The 20,726-nt window shown below is 45.0% G+C and overlaps 1 protein-coding gene across 1 annotated transcript in view; it reads right to left on the bottom strand.

The window, feature by feature from the left end:
- COL22A1 (collagen type XXII alpha 1 chain) overlaps window positions 1-20,726 on the bottom strand; it is a 316,194-nt gene that overhangs the window by 179,036 nt on the left and 116,432 nt on the right. The window contains exons 7-11 of the mRNA XM_075920074.2: window positions 10,237-10,360; window positions 6,149-6,424; window positions 4,441-4,521; window positions 3,703-3,816; window positions 3,078-3,122 (exon numbers count right to left, since the gene is read on the bottom strand). Coding sequence (XP_075776189.2) covers window positions 3,078-3,122; window positions 3,703-3,816; window positions 4,441-4,521; window positions 6,149-6,424; window positions 10,237-10,360 — 640 coding nt within the window. The remainder of the gene's footprint in view (window positions 1-3,077; window positions 3,123-3,702; window positions 3,817-4,440; window positions 4,522-6,148; window positions 6,425-10,236; window positions 10,361-20,726) is intronic.

Below are 20,726 nucleotides of genomic sequence, written 5' to 3'. Positions count from 1 at the left end.
AACTGCCATGCCACGAGGGGCATGCAAGGACAGCACTTCTGTGACACCAGCTCTTATAATTTTACTGTCATTCTCATGACATTTGCTGTTTTTTTCTTATCGCTCCTGGAGTCGTGATATAGATGAGACTTTTGGCTTCCATTTTAAAAAGTATATTTCTAGCCTTTGTGGTGGCAGAGAAAATCTTAAAAATATGACTGGGTAAGGCACAGAAACCAGAAGAAATTGAGCCTGGTTTTTTTTGTCTTTTCAAATCTCATAAACCAAGCACATAAATGTTGAGGCCTGATTCTCAATTTCTGAATGTTTAGCACTGGCTGTACTGGAGAGGGCAGGACCCAGGTGAATAGCTCTTGATCTGCTCTCAAGAGTCAGTCAGAATCTGAGCAGGATAAAAGGTATATGTACCGGCTGGGGGAAGGAGGATACTCCTGCGTAAATCTAGCCTAGATATTAACTGGGCCAGAAATGGCATAAAGGGCTTTACATCCATTTACTAATTAATCTTCACAGCATCCCTGTGAGGCAGGCACAAACAATTAGCACTATTTAGTGGATCCAGAAGGTGAGCATAAGAGAGTTAAATGACCTCCTCTTCTCCTACATTGGACAAACTTCTCAGACACTTCGCCAAAGAATCAATGCACACAAAACAGACATCAGACAGTTTCACAAAGAAAAAACAGTTTCTTGCTATTTCAACCAGAATGGGCATAGTCTCAATGACCTGATTACCTGCATCCTGCTTCAAAGAGACTTTAACACAAGACTTCAAAGAGAAGTCTCTGAACTGTCATTCATGCTTAAATTTGACACTTTACGAATAGGCCTTGACAAAGATGCTAATTATCTTGCCCATTACAAAGATAGCTTCCCCAATTATCATCTCTAATATCATTAGCTCATAGACATTAACCTCCCCGCCTCATCCTCCCTCTGTTCTAAAATCTGATTGGTCTATTTTATATGTGTTCACATTTTTTTATTGTATCCCTTTGGTATATATGGTCATGCCACTTTTCTTCCACAATTTGATCTGAGGAAGTGAGTCTGGCCCACGAAAGCTCATCACCTAATAAACCATCTTGTTAGTCTTTAAAGTGCTGCATAGTCCTGTCTTTTGTTTCAGCAAGACCAGGCTAACACAGCTACATCTCTATTACTCTCCTACATAGTGACACATTTGCAGAGCTTGTATTAAAATTCAAGAGTCAATTAGATCACTATTCAGTTAGATCACTATTAAACAAACCTCATAGGTCCTTGGATGCACATGGATTGCGGAACACCAAAGCCAGGTGATTACTAGCCTAGATCAGTAAAGAAGGATTGCTAGTCAATCCTCCATCTACAGTACTGTGTTCGTGTCATTTTACTAAGAGTGAAGTGGGGGCAGTGGTCCCCAACCTTTCGGGGCTGCCGGGCACCGGGGGTGGGGCTGCTCACATGCCACGCACCCAGGGTGGGCCCACACATGTGCCGTGCACTCGGGGGCGGGGCCATCCATGCGCTGCACTCTCGGGGGCGGGGATGCCCATGCACCACACACCCGGGGGCGGGGACGCCCATGCACCACATGCCCAGGGCAGGGGCTGCCCATGCGCCGCGTGCCCAGGGCAGAGGCTGCCCATGTACCACACGCCAGGGGCCGGCACCACGCATGCACCACGCGCCAGGGGCGGGGACAGCCCAGATCATTTGGCGGGCGCACATAAATGCCCCCACGGGCATCATGTTGGGGACCACTGGCTAGTCACTCATGTTTGTTACAGGAATTTGCCAGTGGGTAGAACAAGATACATTTTCTTTCTTTTGTTTTACCATTGCCATCCTTTTGTGTTCTTTTCACAGTCATTTCTCATGGTCCTGCCATTCTAAAGAATAGCCCGTCATCACTTAAATTGTCACAGCCTAAGATAGGAATGGGGCTATTTATAGACCCATGAACACAATAAGCCAAAGTCTCAGCTATTTTAAACAGGTGCAACTTAAATTTCAACAGGCTTGACTCTATTTACTGCAGCAGAAAATATATACCAAAAGCATTTCTTTCTGCATCCCTGAAACGTTTAACCAGTGCAGCGAGTCTCTCCAAAAGGCCAGGGTTGGGTCTTTTAACCTCAAAAGCCACACAGAATAAGAGACTCCATCAGAGGTCAGCATCATCCAGCTAAGTATGATTTAGAATCATCCAGGAAAAGAATGGTTGCTTGACTCTGTGAATTCTAAGAAGAAGCCTGTCTAGAAATATAGCCCAAATTTCACTTCAGCCCATTACTCAAAATGCTTTAGCTAGGATACCCCAGTTTCAGTGAATGTCTAGAGGATGACTAACAGTAATGAGGTGGCCTATTGGCTTGGAGACGGTGCAGAATCCATGCAGAATTATTGGAGAATCATTAGAGTTGTGATGTCAGTCTCTTAGGGTACGTTTATGCTACAGAGTTTATTCGGGAAAATGGCGGTTATTCCAAAAAAACTTCAATTACATCCATACTGCAATCACGTTCTTTCGAAAAAAAATCAAAAGAACAGAGGGTTTTTTCCAACATTGGTAAACCTCTTTCTACAAGGAAGAAGCCTTTTTCCTAAAGAACTTTTTCGGAAAAAGGTGTGTGTGGACGGGGGAGAGTTCATTCGCAAGAAAAGGAAAGAGGAAAAAGCACAGGTGCCCTGGTGGTCATTCTGCCCATAGTAATCACAGCTTACAAAGTAAGATAGTGTCCATTCAGTGTGGACGCTATCTGTCAAAAAAGCAGATTACCTTTTCGATGCGCTTTGGGAGTGTGGACGCTCTCTTTCAGAAGAAGCTTTTTCAGAAGATCTCTTTGGAAAAGCTTCTTCCGAAAGAAGACTGCAGTCTACACATAGCCTTAGATGATGTGTTTGAGAAACATAATGTAGAAACAAAAATGTTGCCTGTTAGTGAGTGCTTCTACAGGCTACATAAAAGTACAATTGAGCATAGTCAAGACACATACACACACTCACAAATTAATTTGATTTTGTTCCTTAAACTCTTCATGTCATACAGAATATCCCAGCATTCAGTACTTATAAATAGAGGTACTACTGACCTTTTGACCTCTGAAACCTTCAGGGCCTGTTGGACCCCTCTCACCCTAAAGAGAGAACAAGGAGAGAATTTGGAGACTGCTCTTCTTACTACATGCCAGCACACTAGGGTCCACCAGAGACAATGGCAACAACCCCACCATGGAAGAGTCCATTTCAGTGGGCAATGGATAGAAAGGTAAATGTCCTCAAAGTATGAGCAACAGCACACACAAAAGAAGTCAACGATAAACACATATTGCAGCAGTGCTAATATCTAAGTGGCCTCTTCTGACATAAAGTGGCTCAATTCCACACCAGGCAAGGGTATGGTTTCCACCTGGCTCACATTCACCCTATGAGCCTATTCCTAGTATGTCCTACAAAACCCTCACTTAATAGGGGAGTTAAAAATTGCAGATTCATGTTCTAGGTTGATCTCCAGAAGCCACAATCAGGATCAGGATCCAAGGAAGTAGGTGGTGAGACAGTCTTTCCCCAAACAACCTTACAAGCCAGGTGTCTGATCCTGCCTGGAACTGCATGTCAAGCACCGTGACGGTCCCCTACTAGATCCTACTCCACAAATGAAAGGAGCCTGCCAGAAAGAAGCAGCAAAGGTTCCCAAAAGAGAACGGAGTCACTCACCTTTTCTCCAGCAGGACAGGAACAGTTGAGGGTATTTTGAGCACCCACTTGTTCGCTGCCAACAGTGGGTCTTATTTCAGGAGGTGGTGGTTCAGTGACGACTGTCACCTGACACTAAATCCAAACAGCTCATATTATTATCAGGTTGTCCCTTTTAGAAACCTCACTTGCCTTTGAGCTACATTGATATTTATCAAGACGTGTTGCTAACTACGTCAAACTCCAGAGACTAGGGATCATAGATTTGTTTGGATTAGGGGTTTTTAAAACTACTGAAAGGCACAGTCTAGATTGCACATCTGATTATCCCAATAATAACTACAACAGTGATTGAGGCACTGCAGACTTCTGCCATACTGTGACAGTGTTTCTTGCAACACAAAAATCTTTCCATTGGGAACTGTACAGAGACTACTAACTAGCAATGGTTGCTGCCTTCGCTTTTCCCATGCAGCAGCAACGGGAACCACTAACTACTTTTAGGTGGAATTGTTATTCTTTCATCAGCAATCGAACCCTTCAGACTTTTCTGTTTCTTATGAGAGTTTGACAGGGAAACAGGACATGAACATGTTTAATTCTTTATACTTTTCCCTTTTTCGGTAAACTCATCACAGTCACGTTACTTGATTCACTACCTTTATGACATCAGACTCACACTGCTGCATCCCCTTATTTGGATGAGTGAGTGAGTGAGTGAGTGAGTGAGTGAGTGAGTGAGTGAACAAAACATCTTACTGGTCCAGAGGGAATATCACAGCAGGTTTCCAGCTCAGCATGTCGGGAATCACAATAAATCACCATCCGCTGAAGATCAAACTAGAAAACAAAGACAAACAATAGGGCCATGTTTGAGACTGTGTATTATCAATGCCAACTTATGCCTAGTGTTTTGATACTAGCGGTATGTCTAGACTGCATCCCTCTGTCGGTAGAGGGATGCAGATTAGGCAGGTCGACATTGCAAATGAGGCAGAGATTTAAATATCCCGCACCTAATTTGCATAAAAATGGCCACCGTGTTTTACCAACTCAGCACTTTGTCGGCACAACGCAGCCGTCTAGAGAGGGATCTGTCAAGAAAGAAAGCCTTTTTTGTCTGATCCTGTAAACCTCCTTGCAGGTTGCATAAAGGATCTGTCAAAAAAGGCTTTCTTTCTCGACAGATCCCCCTCTAGACTGACGCTTTTTGCTGACAAAGTGCTGAGTCGGCAAAATGCAGTGGCCATATTTATGCAAATTAGGCACAGGATATTTAAATCGCTGCCTATTTGCAATGTCGACCTGCCTAATCTGCATTCCTCTGCCGATAGAGGGATGCAGTCTAGACATACCCTAAGAGTGCAAACAATACAAAGGCCAGATGAGGGTAGACCATGATGATTCTGGAGGTTCCATAGCTGACACCCATTCCTCTCTGTCAATACCCCCATTTACTGTGAAGGGCACTATGTTAACGAGATCCGATCTGTGTTCATTAAAGATTCTATGGAGCTTTTTACATTAATGAGCATTTATATTAACCTCCCTGTTCTGGCCAAATTCCTATCTGGAAAGTTACGTCTGCCTAACTACATTACCCTTGCAATTTCAACTGGATAAGCGGATGTTCATTGTGTTCAACTCCCATACTCATTTACCCCTAATGATTTTACATGCACACGATGTTTACTTTTCACAGATCCCTTCTAACTTCAGTAGCGTTCCCCTAACTTACACACATCTAAGAGAACCAAGCCTGCTGTAAATATCTTGATCTTTTCACTAAGACCAAGCACGGTACTAAGTTTACCACTGGATGTATTTTCTGTGAGGTGAGGACAAATCTTGACATTGCAGGAGAGAAACTCAGTGATTTAATGAATATTTTCTTCCACTTCTACCCATAAAACTCAATGTAAATGTAACACCAGCAGGCAGAAACAAACCTAAGACCTCTAGAGACTAGTGCAGGAATCTCTACAGCTTAAGTTATAAAGCCAGCTGGTACACAGCTAAAGCAAAGTCACTCTTTCTCCCTGCAGGTGGTCTAAATGCCACTACAGGGAACTTGCCACACCCAGAAGGTGTGCTGGTTACATAAGGCCAGGTTGGAACAGTAAAGAGGTGTCCAGTCGCTGTTTGGCATTATGCAGATTTGGTGAATATGTTTGTGAGTGATCATTAGGTATGAATTTGGACGTGAGTTAACAATGGCAAGCTCAGACTGGCCAGAAGCTCCCTTCTTATATCCCTGCACTGCACGCTTCAGTATGCTCATGGTAGAGGACGGAAACCCTCGTTTCAGATGAGATGTTGGCCATTCTCAAACTGTTCCTCAAACACAAAGATTAAGGAGATGACAGTGAATAAAAAGAGGGCTCAGAAAGGACACCAGAAAACCCCATCAACCTTGGCTAGAAGGGCTCACCCCCTTGGGGGATGAATCTGCAGACTCAGTACTTACATCTATGGGCACGCTGTCATACAGGCGTTTGCCAATCACAGTCTTCCCTTGGATGTCAATATTTTCTCTGTCTTCAATAGGCAATGTCTGCACGAGTTTGCAGTCAATGTAGAGGGAGACGCTCTTGGACTGAATGCTGAGGGCGATCTTATGCCAGTTGCGGTCAAACAAATCGCTGACTCGTGCACTTCGAAAGACCACTCGCACGGCGTCCTTGGTCAGCCCAATGGAACTGTACTCCACGGCTTTGTTCTCCCCATCCAATCGGATAGAGACCTGAGTAACAACAGAACGTTGCCAAGAGAAACACAACTTCGCTCTCTGTACACGTATCCTTTTGCATAAACTGTGCCCCAACGTGCTTTATAGAGTCAACATTTCTAATAGTAAAGGGGAAGGAAAAGAGAAGTAGACAGAGTGTGGGGCTCATAGCTGATGATGGGAGAAGAAATTAGATTGAGAAAAGACAAGGTGTGTTAAAGAGATGGCAATGGCCTACATTATCTGCCTTTATGACTAAAAGAATCAAGCTGTGTCCAAAAACAATAAAAAACTAAAAAGGAAGGACTGAAATTCAATCAAGTTTTCTAATGAAAGATAAACAGCCCAGTTTAATCAGTACTAGGTAAATTCCTGTCCCCTCTAGCATTGTAGAATTCACACTCTACCCACTAATTGTAATTATCTTTCTCTTTCCAAGGTCATTGCTAGGAGCATATTATTTCTCATAATTCCTCTATCAGATGGCTCAAGTACAGTGTATAGTAGGCCATGGGATGTAGGAGCAAGCAGATAAAGGGTAACATAGCACCTAGGTAAGCTAGATGCCTAAGTCCCATCTTTAAAAGTGATTCAGGCATTTAGGAGCCTATGCTGTATTGATTTTCAATGAGATTTCAGGTTCTTGTCAAAATCACTTTTGAAAATGAGGCAGGCATAGGCCTTTTTGAAAATTTTACCTGTTGCTTTTCACTTTCCAAATTTCAGGAGGTCAATTATTTTAGTTGTAAACAACAGGAAGTCACTGTCTGGTATACAGGATTTGGAATTAAGGTGGTACAATCTCACAATAAGTTACATTTCCTTTTATCAAAGAGCATTTGGTACTTTCAAAAGATCGTGACAGCTGCATCAATCTTTTTTCACTGGCTACTTAAGAATCTAGCTAGCTAGGTTCTTATACTACCCCCATCCCCAGTGCTGCCTGAATGCCTCAAATATCTGCCCACATCCTTTGGAAGTTTAGATCCAAAGGAATAATAATATTTAGCTCTGTGAAATCAATCAGTGGCAGCCCACTCAAGAATTATGAGTAACTGTGCAATGAGAAAATAAAATGTAGGAAGAAGACAAAGCAAAAAAAAAAAAAAAAAAAACCCACAAAACAAAAAAACAAAACCTCCCAAACAAAAAAGGGAACATGAGAACCTTATATAATGAATAAACTTCAGTATCATGAGTGGTCCTATGTATGTCGGGGATGGGCAATAATTTTTGTTGGGGGGCCACCCCAAGAATTTGGCAAGTGGTGGAGGGCTGCTTTTTACCATTATATTAACAAAGGAGGTAAGGGGGTCTGAGATGGAGGTTGGGTGCAGAAGAGAGCTTGGAGTAAGGGATTGGGGTGTAGGATCTGGGAGGGAGTTTGGGTGAAGGAGGAGTTTATGACCTGGGGCAGTGAACTGAGGTACAGGAGGGGGTGCAAGGTCTGGGAGGGAGTGCAGGAAGGGTGCAGGGATATGGGTTATGACCAGGGATAGCAGTTTGGGTCTGGGAGGGGATTGTAACCTGAGGCAGGAGTGCAAGAGGGAGTGCAGGGATTTGGGCTGTGACCAGGGACATCCGATTGGGGTGCAAGGTCTGGGAGGAGACTGTGACCTGAGGAGGAGTGTAGGAGGGGATGCAGTGTCTGGGAAGATGTATGGGGGCTGGAGCATGGGTGCGAAAGGTTTGGGTTACATGGGGCAGGGATACAGGAGGGGGGTAGAGTGTTAGGGGAGGAAAGGCCTGGGATGCCAGAGGCAGGCTGTGGCAGGGAGACCTTACCTGGGTGTCTCCCAGCCAGCAGCCCAGCAAGTTTCTTAAACAGGACCCCTGCCTTCCACGCCCCTGTATCGCTTACCAAGAGCCATGTTTGCTGCTGCTGCAAACACTGTGAGCTGGAGGGATGAGGGGGAAGGGGGCACTTCGCATGCTGCTTGTCCTGCAAACAGGCAGCTGCTATTGGCTGGAAACCGGCCAATGGGAGCTCGTGGGGGCTGGAGCAGTGTGAGAAGCCTTTGCCCCTTCCCCCAGGTTCTCACGGTCACTGAAAAACATGGCCATGCTGTAGCTGGCTTCACTGCATACCGAGCAGGGGTGGAGCAGGCTCAGGCTCTCCTGGGCCGAATCCAGCCCACAGATCATATTTTGTCCAGGCCTGATGTATGTGGATCCACCACTGCTGAAAGTCATGTGGCTGGTACACCCCAGACAGGGACAAAGGGGAAATACTGAAGATCGATGATAGTGTTTTAAACTATACAAACGTTATGCTAAAAAGCCGTTCAAGCCTTGGAAATCTATTCTAGCTTACCCCCCTGAATATAGGGGGGATGGTAAGGGCCGTGAAAAGTTTCCAGGAACAGAACAAAAGAGAAAAGACCACAAGGAGGGAGAAACACATAAGGAATAGGGGGAACCAGGGAGGAAACATAAGTCAGGAGACAGCAGTAAGGTCACAGATGCTGGGTAAGCGACTCCTTGAGGGATGGACCACCCACCATGTAAAAGCAGACATAAGGCAAGACACAACCTGCCTGCCTGCCTTTCTGCCCAACGAGGGTCCCAAAGGACTCCCAAGTGAAGGGCAAAATAGAAAACATCCTGGCTGTGTCTAGACTGCATCCCTTTTCCGTAAAAGGGATGCAAATTAGACACATCGCAATTGCAAATGAAGCGGGGATTTAAATCCCCCCCACTTCATTTGCATAAAAATGGCTGCCGCTTTTTTCCGGCTCGGAGCTTTGCCGGAAAAAAGCGCCAGTCTAGACGCGGATCTTTCGGAAAATAAAGCCTTTTTCGAAAGATCCCTTATTGCTCTTAAAATAAGAAAAGGGATGCAGTCTAGACACAGCCCATGTACGTAGCGTTTATTGTTTTGCATGAGCCACACTCTCTTGATTGGGTATGAAGGAAGAAACGTGCTGAATTCTGTGCAAAGTGTCACAGTGTGTGTGAACTGCTTCCCAACTGCTGCCTGCTTCTGAGAGAGTTAAACTCGCACCTCAGAGGTACAGTTCTGGGGCAGGGTGTATTTAAGTAACAGGGGCAACCTTGGGGGCTTAGGGCAGGTGGGCTGAAAAGCCCCATTTCCAAGGAGGGGTTACAGGCTGAGAGTTGGTGCCCAGGAAATGGGCAACAGAGGAATGAGCACAAGAGCCTGGTGAGGCTCTAGACGTGTGTAACCCCTGGTGATCCAGAGTAGCAGAGATTGGATTGCCCCTCTCAGTTATCCTAATAAGTGGCCAGGAAGGGGCTCTCACTAGGTTCTGTGACTGTACCACTGTATTATTTTCTATCTGAGGAATTGGAAGTGTTTTACAAGCATTAATGAATTAACCTTCATAAATCTCGTATGGGGTAGGGAAGCATCATTATGCCCATTTCACAGGGGAGTAAACTGAGGCAAATGCCTGTTAAGTGACCTGCCCAAAGTCACCCAGGATGTCTGTGGCAGAGTCAGGAGGAGATGTCACCTCTCCTGAGGCCTAGTCATGTGCTTTAACTGTGAGGCCATCCTCTTCCTCTCCGGGTCAAGCAATACGTTTTCTATACAGCACCAGCTGAATGAAATGATTGAAAAGCTCAAAGTGCTTTTAAAAAATTAGGAGAGTGTCTTTCTCTGCCCATTTCCTCCTAAGCCCCGCCACTCTCTGAGGTGCAGAAACCCAATGTCAGTCATGGGCCCTGTTCAGTTTCATTGGCAAAGGCAGTTTGGCAGAATCAACTGGCAGTGTCAGTCAGACAAAAGGAATGTCAGAAGGGGGAGTGAGGGGTTAAAGCAGAAGAGTCAACTCATGTGGAAAAGACTGGAAAAGGCCCCATACCTGTGGTATGCCGTACTTGTCAATAATCTGCCAAATATACCAGTCTTCTCTCCTAGAAGCCTTCCGAAATTTGAAGGTGGCTACAAAGGCATATTCATCAGGCAGGCCCTGTGGGAATACACCCCTGGGGGAAAGGAAGTGGCAGAGAAATGTAACAGACAACAATGAAGAGCAAAGACTTTAACAGACACCCCGGCATGTCCTGGCAAGATTTTCCAAAAGTATATGAGGGGAATGTGGGGACTGTCTTTCTTCTCAGTCGGTGGCCATATCAGTGAGGGTTTGTTTTTGGTATTGCTTCTCACTTGTGTGTGGCCCCCTGACTGATTTTTTCTGTGGGTCATTGACCCCTGAGCCAAAAAAGGCTCCCCACCCCAGTCCTCTAGGGAGACCTGCAACCAGACACAGTCAACCCGTTTGCTAGCTGCTCACACAAATGCTTTCCCCCCGCCCCAGACACACACACACACAGCACACCATCCTGACGTGGCTTCCCCTGGTGCCAGCATCCGGTCTGTGGCACAGCAAAAAGAGAGAACCCAGAGCTCCCTCCCCTCCAAGTTGTGGAACCCACAATAATTCCACATCACAAAAGAGCAGGCCCATGGGTTGCCACTGTGCTGCCAGAGCTCCCATGGGGAATAAATCTGGCATGAAAGTGGCAACAAAAGCTCCTGGAGCCATCCGGAGGAGGTGACGAACAGCCAGTTCAGTCATAGCTTTCCTGCCAAAGGACACACAGCTAGGCCTCGTGTACCTTTGACATGTATTTGTGTGAACCTCCTGCCGCACTGCTGTCTGCTTTGTACAAAGGGTGTGTTTCCCTTCTCTGAAGAGGGAAACAGGCCCCTCTTCAATCACTCACAGATTCAACTGGCCTCTCCCCCATTCCCCAAGGAGCCTTTCAGAATAATGAACTAACCACCACAAGGTCTCCATGCATTTATTTCAGGAGAGAAGTGCATCCCAGCTGATGCTTGGCTGTGAAGCCCCATTTCTTTGCTGGAGAGCCGGCATGGGGAGTGCTTCCCGTACTAAGCCAATTACACTCTGTGTTTCCATTCATTCTCCTTGCCTGCCTATCTTCCTGACTTCTTTCCTGGGCTTCAGTGCCACCCAACTGACTCAGGCTTGCAGGCCTGGTGCTACAGGGCTAAAAACAGCTGTGTCTATGTGCCTGCTCCTGCTGGAGCTTGTGCTTTGAAACCCAGGGAGGGAGCATTGGTTTGAGAGCCCAAGCTCCGGGCCAAGCGGGAAGGCCTACACTGGTATGTTTAACCCTATAATACAAGCCCTGCCATCCCAAGTCAGTTGACCCGGGCTCTAGGACTCACTGCCATGGAAGGGTTTTTCAGTGTAGATGTTCCTCTGTCTCCTGCGGGTTTCTCCCCAGCTCTCTGCTCTTTTTTCCAGTCCCCTAGGGCCATGGGGCTGCAATCCCCTTTTGTAACCAACCACCTGCACTCCCTACATCTCTTTGCTCCAAGGACTGGGCACTTTGTGGTGAAGCTCCTGTTCTGCCTTCTGTCCCCTCTGCCCCTGCTCCCTGGAAACACAGCAGGAAGTGAGCTAGCTCAACCTCTGTTATAGGAGACAGCTTCTCACCCCCAAACCTTTGGCAGAAAGTCACATTCGCTTCTTCTCTGGCTACACTTCCCACATCCATTCTGAAGCTTCCTGTAATGAAAGACAAACCGACCTACACACTTTTAACTTAGAGTACGTCTAGACTACATGCCTCTGTCGCCAGAGGCATGTAGATTAGGCTACCAGGCATAGGAAAATGAAGCGGCGATTTAAATAATCGCCGCTTCATTTAAATTTACATGGCTGCCGCGCTGAGCCGATCAGCTGTTTGTCGGCTCAGCGCGATAGTCTGGACGCGCAGGTGTCGACATCAAAGGCATTTGTCGACCACCCAGGTATGCCTCCTGGGATGCTTCATTTTCCTATGCCTGGTAGCCTAATCTACATGCCTCTGGCGACAGAGGCATGTAGTCTAGACGTACCCTTAGTGCTGGCAAATGATCAGATTCACAGTCCTGAGAAGATGTCCCTTGTATTTACCCACCAAATGGACATAGGATTGGCAGAAGCAGTGTGAACATCTCTCTTACTGGCCCCTACCCAGGGCCTGATTCTGCAAAGCATTTATGCTCATGCTTCATGGTAAGTATGTACGGAAGTCCCATTGAAATCAACAAGACTTCAGCATGGGCTTTGCTCAAGAGGGATGTGCTTAAGCACATGCTGAAAGTTAAGCTTGAGTGCTGAGCGGATTTTTTTGGCCCAAGAGCTCCCACTCAACATTGCAAGTGGCCAGTGAGGAAGTAAATAAACTAACTTAACTTAGACTCCATGTTCTCCAAATGAGAAGCATTTACAAGTGTTTACCCTTGACTACACTACTGGATGTGCCCATTCTTGGCCACTCAGCTTGACAAAACCCTGGCCAGGTTGATTTAGTTGGAATTGGTCCTGCCTAGAGCAGGGGGCTGGAGTTGATGACCTTCTGAGGTCTCTTCCAGTTCTATGGTTCTATAATTCTATGAGTGCCGTGTGGTTCTGTGGAGGCCTCTGTGCTAGGAACTGGCCTGAAACCACTGATTGTTTACACAGAGATTGCTGAGTGGTTCCATCATGTGGATTAAAAGTGCTGACAAGTAATAATCACCTGTTACCAGCCCCCCTCAGCTGAAGAGCAGGCTGCAAGTTCCCATCAGACACAGCCTTTGAGCTGAAAGCAAACACAAAGGCACCTATGTTGCTGAGAAGGAATAACAAAACCTGGAGTTGAAGTCCTTTGCCCCTGAATCTTTTGTAGAAATGCAGTGGCTGATAAGTAACAAAAGCGTTGCTCATGAGATTTCATTTATTTCCCTTCTAAAAACATTGTTATCCACCAAGGGGCTCAATCTGGTATCTGGAAATCCAAATACTGTGAGTAAAGTCTCAGGAAAGGTCTTATTTCCCTGCCTTCACCTAAGCTGAAATGAGCTGATGATCCATCCTGCAGAGTATCTGAAATCTTGCTTTACAGGTTGCCTGGTATCCACAGGGAGCTGGCTGCCAAGTTTGTAATTTGGTGAACACAACAAGCCACAGAAAAGTTCTCTATAAAGCTCCAAGCTGGAAGAAATCCCAAGTGCAGCAGGTTAGCTTACGAGTTAATTAGCTCAAGTTCAAGCTCAGATGAATCACAGCTTCAGCATAGAGAAAATGACAACCCCCCACTTTGGGGACTTCCTAGTCTCACCTTGATTGCTCATTGCCTTTCATTTGCCAAAAGAACACGGACTCCTCCACCCACAACCATCACATCACACAGTAACAGTCACCAATTTTTGTTCCTGATATGAAATGTAACCAAAGCACGTTCTTTGCTTGTGTTTACGCAGATGCCTAACATTTCAGAGATTTTGGAAATTAGTTGACAAAAATTAAAGCCAATACTGAAGAGCAAAGGGAACACCTGCACAGCTCAGACTTGTAGGTCACTGAATGCTCTGAGCCCGCTGAATCAAATCCAGCCGAGGCCAACAGTGGCTACAATTCACTAATGGCCGTTCAGTGAGCAGTGTATCTGAACCAAGGCTGGTGGGTTCATCCACAGGGCTAAATTACTCTCACTGGCCAGAAAACTTGCGGAATAAAGCTTTGGAGGAGGAAATCTCCATGAGAAACCTCTGTAGAGATTTCCCCCACTGGAGAAATGGGGCTTGCTCCCCTGAGTAACCCCGTTGATCTCCTGGGACCTCATCAAGCGGCTGTGATCATCTGTGAAGGGGATCTAAACTGATTTGTGGGCTCTGTGGCCTGACTTGTGCTCACCTCACTCCCATCACCAAGGTTCCAAGTCCCCATTTTAGTCACTTTTGGGCTGCAGGAGTGGGAGGAGTCTAGATCTGATCCTAAAAGGAGGGCCTTGCTGCAGAGGTGCTTTGGGAGAAAGACAATAGAACTGCAGCTCCAAGGTTGACCTGTCTTTCTTCAGAATCTCTGCAGGGCTGGAAGGAGAGGAGGTTGTGCTGACCTGGCACCCCCTTCCCTACCCATAAGTCCCAGAGCCTAAGGAGTGCTTTCTGTAGCATCCAGAGAAACAGTGCCACAGAGATAGCATTGGGTGCAGGGAAATGTAGGGTCAATTTCCTCCTTCATCATGCTCATTCTCAGGGAGCAGCTGTCCATATCCCAACAGCTACTACGGCAAATCTCCTCACAGGGGCCTGCTGCTGAATGAGCCAAGGAGAGGGCTCCAAAGGATCTCCATACACGTCAAGTTTGAGGCACCAAGGAAAGCCTGCAGAGCTTGTGCCTACCCCCACATTCTAGAACTCAAGCACCTGCTTAACTTTCAGCAATAGGGTTGCCAGGTGCCTGGTATTGACCCAGATAGTCCAGTATTTTTGCCTCCTCTCCAGTAAAAAAATTCAGAGAATATTGGACAACTAAAATGGGGACGGGAGTGTTAGGTATTTTTGGTTAAACCATCTGACAACCCTATTCAGCAAGTACTCATGTCTCACTGAAGTACAAATACTTGAGCCGGGGGCCTACTTCTGCAAGATGAACAAAGGGTTTCACTTTCCAGGACCACCAGTCTGGTACCTTTTCCCAGCACAAAATGCTCACATCTAACTTTATTTTTTTCCAAATGGAAAATAAAACCATTTAAATATATTACTCAGTAAATTAATCAATTGGTACCTAATTATGAGAAATTGCCATGAATTGGTAAACACTGTTATTAATTATTTGGAGGTAGGGGGTCTTTGTTTTAGTGCTATTCATAATTTCTGTTCCAGGTTTTATGTAGATATATGTGATTTCATTTTCCTTGAATGGTGTTCCCACAGGAATCTTCTTGGAACCCACAATTCCTCTGGCTGCTGAAGACAAAAACAGAATAGACTAAAACTTCATGGAACTTGAATTTGTTTTGCTTCCAAACTGCTGGAGCTTGCAAGTTAAAATACAGAAGAAGAGTGAAAATAGGCAGGATTTTTCCCCCTTTTTGATCATGTAAAAAGGGAAATGTAACTTCTAAAAAATGTATCTATACATGTGTAATGGATATGTGGAGTACTGGCCATCACTTGGTGACTAAAGGGTTAAACTCAGGTAGCTAGAGGGTATTGGCAGGGAGCCAAAAGAACCAATGGGATACAGTGCTGAAATTTGAATTGTAAGGATATACTTGCCTGCCGTTTCTCTTTTGTGTGAGTTTTTAAGCCAGGAGCTAGGAGAAGCAGGATGTTTTAAATCCAGGCAGGACTACAATGGAATGAAAATGGACTGGACCTTGACGTGGATCATGAGTAATAGGGAAAAATGTATATTTGGTTGTGATCTGGTTATTTCCTTTGTTTTGTTGTTTGGTTAACTTCTCTGTGCTAATCCATGTGTATCTCCCTCTGCCATTCATTGTATCTAAACTGAAGCCAGGAGAAACTAAGTTTCTCTGTGTTTGAATTTGGTTTTCTTAGTTGCTCTGTAACACTTAGCAACCAAGTGTGCTTTATCAGTCTATCTTTTTTGTTTTGGTAGTAAAATCACCTTTTTAAAGGCGATGATTTGATTCGTGTGTCCTGGAAGGTAATAGGAGGTCTGTGTATGCGTGCCACGACTGAGAGGTCAGCTATCAGAGACTGTAGTTTGTGTTTTGTTGTTGTTTTTTTTCCTTTTTCAAGCTCTCTTGTGGTAAAAGAGCTTGGGACACTCCTCTGGAAGAAGTTCAAGTGTTTCTTCCTGGGTTTCAGAAGAAGGAGTTTTTACACTGGATGGTGGTATCTCCAGGGGAAGGGAATCTATGACCTGAGGGTGTCTGTTTAAGCAGAAGCCTAAAGAGGCAAGGTATTTTTAAGGTCTCTTGAGGGTCCCCACCTTCTGCACTCAGCGACCCAGAGTGGGGAACAGCCTTAACAACGTGCAACCCAAACACCATCTGGGATGATCCATCATCCCACCTAGTGTCACTTAGACCATATCCAAAGGGGATGAATGAGTTTGCTCTACAGCCTTAGCTTTTAGCCCAAGCTGTAGAGGTTCATGCACTTAGCTCCCGAGGTCCCGGGTTTGGTTCCTCCTCTCCACGTTACATCCCACCTAGTGTCACTTAGACCACATCCAAAGGGGATGAATGAGTTTGCTCTACAGCCTTAGCTTTTAGCCCAAGCTGTAGAGGTTCATGCACTTAGCTCCCGAGGTCCCAGGTTTGGTTCCTCCTCTCCACGTTACATACACCAGCTATGTTAAAAAATGATGCAGCATAAGTAAAAGCAATGCCAGAATGCCCCATATCAATGCCAGTGAAACCCCAGCCTGTCCTGGAAGGACCACTTTGAATGACTCAGAATGTACTGCTAGCCCAACACCTAGTCGTTGGCTGGCATCTGATCGAAAGCAATGGAGAAGCTCCCTTCAGCTTAAGAGGGCTTTGGATTTCCCCTTCATCCACAAGGATAACGATTGATATGCAAGATAGTAGGTGGAGCTGAGATGTGGACAACTAGCTATGGGAGCTGGCCGTAGAACACCAATTCATTTTATACAGACCACTGAATGGCCATTAGATGGCCACAATTTGAAGCCCAAGATGCCAGTGTTGTCTATTATTCATCGTAATCAAGGCTTAGATGCTTAATAAAGGAACTTGATTTTCAACCCAGCTGAGCCCCAGCTCTCTCTGAAGTCAACAGGGCTTCCTGAACAAGGGAACCAGCAAGAGACGACAGCAGACATGCCTCTCGGTCTTTTATCACTATTCTGCTTTAATCAACTCTTGTCTCGCTAATCTGTCATCTCAGTTAAACTACAAGAGAGCCCTGAGGAAGACAGAATTCACCGCAGAGATAACCACTGCCCTGCAATGCCGGAAAAAACTCAGCTCCAAACAGTTTCTTGCCTTACCCTGAGGGTAATTTTTGGTGTCTGTCGCTATAAACTAAAAGGCCTTCCATAAGCGTTTGCCATTTGGGAAGGCAAACGGAGCCTGTGACTTGATAAGACACTGACATGTAACGATACTCACTAAATAGTTGTAATGCCTTCCTGGAGCAAGAATGGCAATGAGCCCTCCTGCTGCACGATTCTAGAAGGGCTTCAAAACATGTTGATACCTGCCTCAAAATAATTTGTGGATTCACCCTCGCTCGTCCACACACTCAGGTCAACACCACTTCGTGATGAATAGCCACTGAACACAGCTAAGTGACTGAGCTACTATCAATATGGAAAGTTGACCTGAATTCATCTGGTCATCTGAAGAAGTGGGCTGTGCCCACGAAAGCTCACGATACCATCTATATGTTTTGTTAGTCTATAAAATGCTACCAGACCATTTGTTGTTTTTTAAGTTTATCCTGTACAGACTAACTCGGCTACCTCCTGAAGCTTCCGAATCCATCAGTCACGCATCACACATATCAGTCATGCGGTCCTCATGTTATCCTCTCTTCCTTAGGGGTTTGTGTTAGTGGCCAATGCTATAGGATCATAGTCTTATCCTGGGATCTGAAATTAGACAGAGCAAGACAGAAAGCTTATCCTGTCCAGATAACTCCATCGCAGCTTGGCCACTAACATCCAGAACCTGTTCCCAGCCAAGAGGAGGTTCAAAACTGTCCAATAGTCCAACAGAAAATCAAAATTAAGAGACACTTTATTCAGCACATGTCAAATCTCAGCATATTTCAGTAGGGATGGCATTCTGCCCCCTTCGAAGGTGCCCTAAGTGAGAACGCCCATCTAATTTTAAGACGCTACTGCCTTTCACAAGCTCTACAAGACACGGATCTTGTTGGCGGTACCACCAGATCCCTCTGCACAACAAGCCAGGAGACCAAGTTAAACCAACACAAATCAATTTACACCCCTCATTATAAACATGCCATTAACACTGACTGGCAAAGAGGTGTGCAAATTTTTCCCAGCGCTGCAACATGAAATCAGATTCAAGGAAGTGATTTTCTAGCTGAATCTCACTCTTCATGTCTCTGAACAGCTACCCTGGGCCATGATTCATGCCATCTCTAATAGATTTAAGGAACTTCTGTTCTCCTCACAGACTCAAGGGAAGCTCTGGTCAGGGGCACCATTTCAGATTTTGGAAGGGGGGTGCTGACCTGCCTATGCCTTTCTGACAGGGTGGAAGACAGGGAGAGCATGGAGGAACAGATGAGGACAGTGGCTTCAGCAGTGTTACCGAGCATGCTCAGTACAAGCCAAGCAGCAAATTGGGAGTGGGGGACCGATCCATTTGCCCCCCCCCCCCCCCCCCCCCACACACACACACATCACATCACCTCTTTCTCGGGCTACTAAGGCACTGGAAAATTCTCGGGTTTTTTGCAGGTAACTTAGCTGACAGGAGCCCTATATCTAATTCCCATATAAAAGAAAGAAAATTTAAATAAATATTAGACCCACTCAGCTCTAATACTAATGTGTTCTGACATCTTGTAGCAAGTCACTTAAGAGACACTGGTTAGGCTTAAAATTTTAATATATAGCTTTACTTTCTTACTAACTGCAGAGAGAGAGAGAGAGAGAGAGTCAGAACTCCTGGGCGCGCTCTCAGCTTGGAAGCAGAGTGTGGTCTAGTGGGTTACACAAGGGGCAGATACATTCGGGCTCTATATAGGTTCAGAATGGCCATACTGAGTCTGACCAACGGTCCATCTAGCCCAGCGTCCTGTCTGCCGACAATAGCAATGCCAGGAGCTTCAGAAGGCATCAACAGAAGAGGCATTCATCAGGTAATCCACCTCCTGTTGCCCATTTCCAGCTTCTGGCAAACAGAAGCTTGGGACACTATTCCTGCCTATTCTGGCTAGCAGCCATAGATAGACCTATTCTCAAACTTATTTTGTTCTTATTGGAACCATGTTATATTATGGTCCTTTCCACCATCTCCTAGCAAAGAGTTCCATAGGTTGATTGTGAAAAAATAATTTGTTTTAAATCTGCTGTCTATAAATTTAATTTAATTCTTGTGTTATGTTAGTGAAGGAGTAAATAACATTTCCTTATTCTATTTTCCCACACCATTCATGCCTTTCTAGACCTCTGACATATCTCCCCACTTTTAGTCATTTATTTTCCAAGCTGAAAAGTCCCAATCTTGTTATCTCCCCTCATATGGAAGCTGTTCCTTATCACTAATAATTTCCATTGCTCTTTCTGTATCTTTTCCAAGTCCAATACATCCTTTTTATTTTAGATGGTGTGACCAAATCTGCATGCAGTATTCACAATGTGGGCATACCATGACTTTATATAGAGACAATACAATATGCTCTGTCTTATTATCTATTCCTTTCCTAATGATTCCCAATGTTCTGTTAGCTTTTTAGTTTTTAGACTGCACATTGAGCAGATGTTTTCAGGGAACTATCCACAACGATTCCAAGATTTCTTTCTGGAGTGGTAACAACTGTTTTAGATCCCATCATTTTTGTACGTATAGTTGGGATTATATTTCCCTACGTGCAATATTTTGCATTTCTCCACACTGAATTCCATCTGCCTTTGTGTTGCCCAGTCGCTCAGTTTTGTGAGATCTCTTGTGACTCTCTGCAATCAGCTTTGCACTTAACTATTTTAAGTAATTCTGTAGTATCTGCAAATTTTGCAATCTCACTATTTACCCCTTTTTCAAGAACATTTAAATGTTTAACTGTACTGGTCCAAATTCAAATCCCAGCAGCACAACACTCAATACTATTTCCCTTCCCCCACCCCCTATTTTTAAGTACCTGGAAATGTTTTCATGATGATCTAAGGATCCCTTGATTACTGGAATGACCAGTCTTTTATTATTCTTAATCACCTGCCTCCCTTTTTTTATAACAAACTCCCAGTCCCAAAGGCAAAGCTGCAAGCAACTCAAACTCTACTGCAATTCAGAGCTGCCTTTGGAGCCAGGGTATGCAGCTTCAAGCAGCCCTCCAGTATGAAATCTAGAGGTTCAAACTCAGGAGGGGGACTACTAGTCCCCTAATTCCCCATAAATGGTGCCCATGATTCTGGTCTCCTCTGGCCAGTTTCTAAAATCTGTTTCTGTAGTTGCCATTCTCCCTAAGTTAATCATTCATTCTCATGTAGCACTTTCCATTCACATACCCCAAGCACCTTAAAAATAATATCATCACCATTATCCCCATTTTACAGATGAAGAAACTGGGGCACTGAAATTGAAGTGACGTGCCCAACGTCACTCAGCGAGTCATGTCAGGTAACCAAATTGAGGCTAATTGTTTTAGGGGATTCTCTGAATGGACTCTTTTCAGATTGTAAATTGCAAATCATCCAAACACTTCAGGCCAGCCTGCATAGCTAGGGCCTTACCAAATTCATGGTCATGAAAAAAACACATCACAGGCCATGAAATCTGGTCTGTCACTATGAAATCACTCTCTTTTGGTTTTTTGTATGCTTTAACCCTATTCTCTACAGATTTTATGGGAGGGACAGCAGTGTTTCTCAGACAG

The sequence above is a fragment of the Pelodiscus sinensis genome, chromosome 2 (genome assembly GCF_052426305.1).
Source record: "Pelodiscus sinensis isolate ZL-2025 chromosome 2, ASM5242630v1, whole genome shotgun sequence".
Taxonomy (NCBI): Eukaryota; Metazoa; Chordata; order Testudines; family Trionychidae; genus Pelodiscus; species Pelodiscus sinensis.
Note: the sequence above shows the minus strand (reverse complement) of the source record. Positions and strands in the feature narration are given on the sequence as shown.